Source organism: Montipora capricornis, chromosome 3 (genome assembly GCF_036669925.1).
Source record: "Montipora capricornis isolate CH-2021 chromosome 3, ASM3666992v2, whole genome shotgun sequence".
Taxonomy (NCBI): domain Eukaryota; kingdom Metazoa; phylum Cnidaria; class Anthozoa; order Scleractinia; family Acroporidae; genus Montipora; species Montipora capricornis.
In genome coordinates this window covers 27,514,021-27,521,520 of record NC_090885.1, presented here as the reverse complement: position 1 = coordinate 27,521,520, position 7,500 = coordinate 27,514,021, and the positions used below count along the sequence as shown (strand labels likewise).

The 7,500-nt window shown below is 41.0% G+C and overlaps 1 protein-coding gene across 1 annotated transcript in view; it reads right to left on the bottom strand.

The window, feature by feature from the left end:
• Window positions 1-474: 474 nt before the first annotated feature.
• The window catches only part of LOC138040042 (uncharacterized), a 13,083-nt gene continuing 6,057 nt past the window's right edge, over window positions 475-7,500 (bottom strand). The window contains exons 2-4 of the mRNA XM_068885837.1: window positions 3,713-3,784; window positions 2,930-3,089; window positions 475-1,942 (exon numbers count right to left, since the gene is read on the bottom strand). Coding sequence (XP_068741938.1) covers window positions 1,291-1,942; window positions 2,930-3,089; window positions 3,713-3,784 — 884 coding nt within the window. The 3' untranslated portion in view covers window positions 475-1,290. The remainder of the gene's footprint in view (window positions 1,943-2,929; window positions 3,090-3,712; window positions 3,785-7,500) is intronic.

The window sequence follows — 7,500 nt, the reverse complement described above, 5'->3', positions numbered from 1 at the left end:
ACCACAGGCAACCCAGTGTACGCTTCACTGAAGCGTCTAGTTTCACTTGAATCTACCTTATATTTTCAAGGGTTATGACCGAACGCTGGCTTCGGGGCAGGGAGCCCGTTTCTCGAAAGTCCCGAAACCTTTTCGGGCCCGAAAAGCCATTGATTTGTGAAATTGCGAACCGCTTGTTTTAGAGGGCCGATCTTTAAATATGTTTTCAAGGTAACAAAAAGAAAAATAATTGTGAAGTTTGACGGATTAAGTCCTCTCTTTTCTTGAGATACAAAAGGAATTGTGACACTCTAAAATGGCCCGTAAAGTATCGGGACTTTCGAGAAACGGGTTCCAGTGTCCTTCTTCCCGATCGTGGTGGCCTTAAAACCACTTTACGAAGTAACCGCTTACAGTGTACATCTACAAACGAGACGAAAAACACAATATCCACGACTCAAGTCGAAATTCAGGAACTCAAGTCAAATCATTTATTGAGGGTTTACGTTAGGTTCTTGTACAGACTTGAATCTTCAACTTAAGAGAACATTTACAAGGAAATAGTAAGCATGGCTCGATTGCTCTGTAATATTCGAGTCATATTAAAAATTAAAACGTATTGGATTCCTTGCTTGAGGGTTTCCACAATGTCAAAGCCATCACCAAATAGCACGTACACAATGTACAACTGTACTGAGGACCACGAGGGACAAGTGAACTAAAGCTATCCGTGGCATTAGGCCTAGCAACTGTGATGTTATATATCGTAGAGGCAATACATCAACAAAGTGTGGCAGAGTCTTTTTGTTCTCTTTTGGAAATCACTTGCGGTTATAAAGCCTTGCTATCAGCCAATGTTTCTCCCAAGGCAGTTCAAAGCCGCCATTTTCACAGAAGAATTATTTTTACCCTTCCATTTTCATGATTCACGAGTATTGGCCACGATAAGTATGCATGACATTTTGGGAAAGTAGTGTCAAGTCCTACCCTCATGCAATTGAAGCCGAAGTTATAACTATATTCAATAAAGAAAGCTACAGCTCTGCATGGATTACGGAGATCCATTGGATTATGGAGTAACAATTTGTCCATTTGCACGGAGAATTCGAAACAATTGTCAGTTGATAAATCAGGATATTTAATCAGGATATTTAATCCACAAATAAATGGACTTCTGAATACTCAGACCACTCACTGGAAACAAGGCCTCAGGATTACTGAACAATTATACGAAATTCACATCATATGTATCGCTGATCCACAGTTCATGTTTTATTTTTGGTGGGTCATTAGTCGATATCGATATTTTCATCACTGGGAGATAGTCAGTGGAATATTGGTTGTTGTCTTTGCAGTAGGAAGATATTCGTCCCGATATTTCCCAGCTAATGCTGTTGGCAAGACTTCGACCAATGGTATCTCCTCGTAGAATGGAAAGGGCCCTTCACTTATGCTCCCGTTAGTACCCCTGATTAAGCTGAAAAGATCAGTTCCTGTTATTTCCAAAAGATAACGAACAATATTAAAATAAAACATGGAGAATTGAATCTGCTGGAATGCAGTGTATCCGGAGATAGGAATACTATTCCCTTGAATATCAACTATTATAGATTGTTGGGTTTGGATCTGAGTTTGTGACGAAGCTGCAGGAATATCTCTTTCTCTTAGTCTTGAAGATGGTATGAAGCTTTCATGAAATTGTGCCCTTCTTTTGACCGAGGGCTTTCTAGTTCGTTTTACGCCATTTATCATCATGACTTCTGTGTTATCCCAATCATCGCTCCAAGACTGAGTTTTGCGTTGAATAGCCGAAGGACCTTCTTGATTCTTCCCCGCGCTGCCGCCACTTCTTTGAGAGGTGTCCTCCGCTAAAACTGGGTCCAAACATTCAACTCGTTCTTTGTTTTCGGGCTTTAACATCCTGACTACCACGATGCTGGGCTCGTCATCGTCTCCAGAAGAACTAAATGCAAATAATAATATAAAGAAATGCGAGACTTCTTAGTGACGATTTTCAGCGTAAGAAAACATGGCTGAAGGGCAGAAATCGCAGATTTTCTTGGTAGTTATTCAAATACCCCACTGGTAAAGGGTTAGGGACGATCGACGATCCAAAGACGACTGCGTGAGGATATTAGGAAACACACATCATTCCAAGTTCGAAAGGGTTTTAATTATGGCTCTTGGTTCTGCCTACGTTTTGCTAAACTGACGAATATGCGAAATCAACCTCTTTCCAGAGAATTTTCTTCGTTGAAAATGATGTCGAACAAATTTCGACCTTTAAGTTAAAAACTGAAATAGTGATACTTAGTGGAACTGACTTCAAGTGAGTGTCTAGAACGTGTGTAAATTTCCTGTTCGTGTGCAACAAACATATTTTAACCCTAAATCAGAAACCTAGGCTTTTGTTGTATTGTTTGACGGTAAAAACGTGTTTCTTTGAAGGGCTTGGTGGTCTTATTATCGCTTTAAGCAGTTTGTGCGCCTTCTAAGTTCCCGTTTTCACACTTTGCTTGAGGTTTTGTATATCGGGAAATTCACAAGCCTCATCGCCTGCGTGGTTCTTTTTCAATTCGTATCATATTTAGGCCCCGTTTATGTGGATAAGAGTTTTCGCTGCTAGGATCGTCACTCCCCAAGTTGATTCAACTTAAGTGAGCGTTTACATGACAGAATTGTTTCCCTTTTAAAATTAATTAACCACGTCAATAGCCAGCCGTGTAATACCGTAAAGAGCTCCGTGTTGGAGCTGCACAGCCACCCTGCCATTTCCAGATGTTTTCACAAAGGATGCTGTTTCTACCCATTTATTTAAAAGACCCCGAGGGTTACTTCGTCCGTAATTGAACCCATGACGGTAGCCCCATGCTCTTCTGTAGTAGTCACTGCGGTGCAAACCGGTTGAGAGGGGGGTTTAACTAAAAAGCAAGGAGAACTCGTTTCTCACCTAGAGTCAGAACTGAAGCATCTTCTGTAAATGCCAACCACAAATATTAAAGCAAATAGTGCCACAATGATAACAAGTAACTTTCTCCAGTTTTCTTTAAGCCATTTGTAAACCGAACTTGCCTTTTCCGCTTGCTTATTCAATACATTAAACCCTTCTCCTGAACCCAAACCAAAGAATGGAACGAAAAAAACAAAATTAGTCGACAAGGTTGACAATATGGTAAACGTTTCTGTACGCTTAAAATGTCCGGGTAAGTGCTAGAATAAGACCATTATTTCAGTCAAAAACGTCGCCACCACTCATGCAGAGGGGTTTGTTGAAATTTATTCTGAGAGCAGGTTAGTCAGTAGACTAGGACCGTGATGGGTGCTACTATACCAATCGAGCGAAGAACAAGCACCAAAGGCGTAGCCAGGATTTTTCAATGGGAGGGTCACACTGTGTAAAACAGAGAGTACTCAGAGTACTCACAAGATTCAAGCGCTTCCGCCACCTGAATATTGTAGGTCATTTGCATAAAAAAAGACTTACAAAGGGGTGGGGGGGGGGGGGGTCACGGGCACCCCAGGACCCCCACGGCTACGCCCTGAGCACGACCCAGTATATAAATCTTAGCCTTTAACATGCAAGTTGTTAGTGTCAGCGGCAACTTTCCAAGTTTCTTTTAGCATGTGCGTGAGGAGAACTTTTATTTACAAATGCAGGTGCTCAGAGCCAAACTAGTTAGAACTGCTCGTACGATAAGCTAAATGTCGTTAATAGTGAATGCTTTCTACTTACCGAATGATCGTTTAACGGGGTCTTTCTCCGACCTCTCAGAGGTGTCTGTGCTGTCGACTTCTTTCTCGGCTTCTAGATAACGTAAATCGTTAAAAAGCTTTTCTCGTCATGAATCTTTCAAAATCCAATTAATTTTTGGGAAAGTCAAGTGCATTTAATATCTTTTGATCTCATATCAACATGTTATTCATCAGGTGTTCGCCAGCTAATTAGCCAGTACTTGATTACTGGATGCATTTAAAACCTGGGGAAAACTGAGAGGATTTAACCTAATAAAATCATTTTCAGTCCAGTCCAGTCCTAATCTTCCAGTCCGACAAGAAAATTAATGACTCTGAGGTGGTACTTCGAATACCGTAGCAGATACTTGTTAAGTTTCTGTTCAGCGGTATAGATTCGAATTAATGAGGATTGACACATCTTTAGATGGGTAAGTAGATTCCACGATCGTACCTTTTCCCTCGGTTGGATCACGGACCTCGGACTCAAAGCGGATACGAAGGAGGAGAGGCCGGTTAACTATGCAAATAAGATGTAAAGGAAACTGTCGGAGTAAGACAAATCTTAGCTCTGGCTCCTTTGTTGTGTACTGTATTTCTACCGTTTAGGACTAAATTCAACGAGACACACTTTCACACAATACACCGCCTACTTTTACTGCACAGGAATGACGTAAAACAATCTTATAATTACGTGATTGTGCAGGTGTGCCGAAGGCACAGGAACAACTTCTTAGAGCTCGCTCATCTTGGTCCAATTTTAGAGAATCATGTTCGTGTCACAATATTGTCACATTACCGAAAAACAGCTTTTGTTGTACTGCATGTGAATCCGTCAACTATAAAGGATAAAGTCGGCTAAACACACTTCGCACAAAGTTTAGGCTACCTCTTTATTCCTATAGAGATGCCATTTCTTAAAATACACTCTTACAGATATCTCTGTTGAAATTTAAGTGCTACTCGGCCAACGTTTACGTTGCCGTTGCCCATGCATAAACGCCCTATTGAAGTGTCCCCGTGACGCAAAACAACAGAGCTCGAGGCGGATTTTTCTTCTATTTGAAATTAAGACGAACGTTTAGGCTCAATGGGTAGAGCAACGGCTATCGATCTAATACGGAGGTCGTGGGCTCACTGCCCACTCTCGTTGCTGAGAGTAACTAACGCTCAGTTGGGCTACATGGGAATAAAGGAAGCACAAAATAGTCATCTCTAATATCTCTTTTGAAACAGTACACGTCCAGCGTATACAAAAACGTATCCCTTCACATTGCTTGACCTTATTCCTCAGTTGGGGGTTTTCCTAAAGTAAAGGCCCGTTTAAACGGTTTCAACATTTGACCAACATTCGCCGCCTTTCAAAACTTGTCTGTTTCGCGATTCCTTCTTCAATCGCCTAGCCAATTTATGGAACGCCATACCAGATAGCATTAAGTTGCAGACTTCCATCTCTTCTTTTAAAATTAAGCTAAAGTATTTTTTCGTTGAAAGGCTTAAAATAGTATTCGACGGAGACAATATACGTTCATATAAGTTTAATTTGTCCTAAATGTCGAAGAGTTAATCCTATGACTATCTGTAGTTGTTAATTTTTTTAATGGGTACTTTGGGTTAGGTTTTCTTTCTCATCCGGGGTTGGGTTTGGGAGTTAATATTATATAGGGGACCTAGAGACCTATTGTATTATCACCTGCCCTTGGGCGAATCACAAAATAAATAAATAAATAAATAAATCTTCTGAAATATAGTGCTACTAGGTCAATGTTTCGCAAAACATACCCCTTTTCATTGCTTTCACATTATCAGGCACTGAACTGGGAAAACAGGAATTTAGTTCAGAAAGTAATAACGCCGGCGGTTTTGATGTTTTGCAACAGATCTGAAGTAGCCAGGTCTAAACACCGATTTCAAAACGGTAAGTCTTTCTTGCGATTGTTCTCAGTCAGTTCCCCCCCCCCCCCCCCCCCCCGTTAAAATCAGGTAAATAGCGAAGATATCGTTGACGTCACCTATTGTCTATATTGTACCAACTAGAGCTTCATTGGCTGTCGAAACAATGGGTCTTTTGTTCCTGTGGCTGTTACATTTGAATAACAAAAGCAATGTTTTTAATCAGATATCATCCCTATAGTGACAGTCTGCCTCGATAGACGACAAGCGTTCCCTCAGTCTCTTGCCCCAACTTTCAGCCAGCAGCCAGTTTGCGGAAAATCGTTTGGGAGCTCTTCGTTCAAACGGGAACGCTTGCTACGCAGGCTACTCAACAGGCCACTTTCAAAAATACCTTGATACCCTGTTTGCCCCCCAAAATTTTGCGTAAATATTGTTTCCAGTTTCTCTTGGGACTTACGATTGTCCCAAGAAAAAATAAAAACAATGCTTATGCAAAATTTTGGAGTATTGTGGTATTTTTGAAAGTGGCCTATAGCACCTTGTGTTCGTCCACCAGCAATTGTACATTGCAGCTCTCTAGAGATTGCTTGCAAACCACGTATCAAACAGCGCGCGCACTTCGTTTGAACCGTTGGGAGTTACAACATATAATCACGCTACTGTGATTCAATCGTAATTAGCCTGTGTACGGCCGTCCGCTCTCCTAAAAACTTGAAATCGGAGAGGAGGAGCACGCTTCCGTCCGATGTTTGAGGAGAGCGGGCGGCTGTACACAGGCTTCTCGTAATTCGAACCTGTGGTATAACTCGCATGAGTCGCCGAACTGCAACAGATTCTTGGTCCGATCAACAAGTTGAGTATTGGTAAAATAACAGAAATCTGTCTCCACACCATCCACGGAACGAAAAGGGCTACGAACAGCTACATCGAGATTATAATTAAATTTCTAACATGTGCAACGTCACAATAAATTAAGAGTTAATTAATTTTGTGCTATTCATAGCCCTTTAGCTTCTCGTCGACTTTTCTTAGAGCTTAATTCTACATCAATCCATCCTTACGACTATGAAAAGTGTTTTCATTGAAAGTTTCGGACAGGATATTAAACGAGATCTCAGCTCGATTCTTAGAAAATGGATTCAATTAAACTATCAAGCCAACTGTTAGCTGGTCATGGCACAGGTAACCCAGGCTCACTGTGTGCGTCACGTAGGTATTAAAATATAGAGAACATATGAGGCGAAGTTTAGGTCTGAAAATTTACTAGAAAATGGAAATAAAAATCGATAAAACTTACCATGTGGTGAGCTGTTGTTGTCTTTAATACGTACACGAAGTTTCGGGAAAAATGGTCCCCGTTCACCTTCCTTCATAGTATAGTGACAAGGTAGGAGACAGAAGCCACCTTAAGGACTCCGATCGACCCAAAACAAGCACGATTTTTTTTCGTGAAAATCGAATCCAGTCGCTAAATTAACACGCCAGGTTCGTGGAACAGGAATTTCTCTAAACCATGAATCCATTGAAGCATCTACAGGTAGCAACGCGAAGCCACCAGGCTCCGTAGAACTTGTAAGTTGACCTGCTAAAATGGCGGCCCGAATTTCTCAAATCAAATTGCCTTCCCCTACCTAGCCTATTTTTTAGAGATTGTAGCTATTTACTGTATGATATAAACAGACAGTCCGCACCAGCTAGTATACTCAATCAGTTTGTTAAAACAAGTCAGATTCACAATTACAGAACTAGATCTGTCTCTAGCGACTCGTTTTATTTTCAGTTCTCTAGAACTAATAAAATGTATTCCTTTTTCTCGAGAATTGGTGCCCAAATTTGGAACTCTATTCCTTACTCGATTAAACTACTTAAACGCTCGTTCTTTCGTAAAAAGAT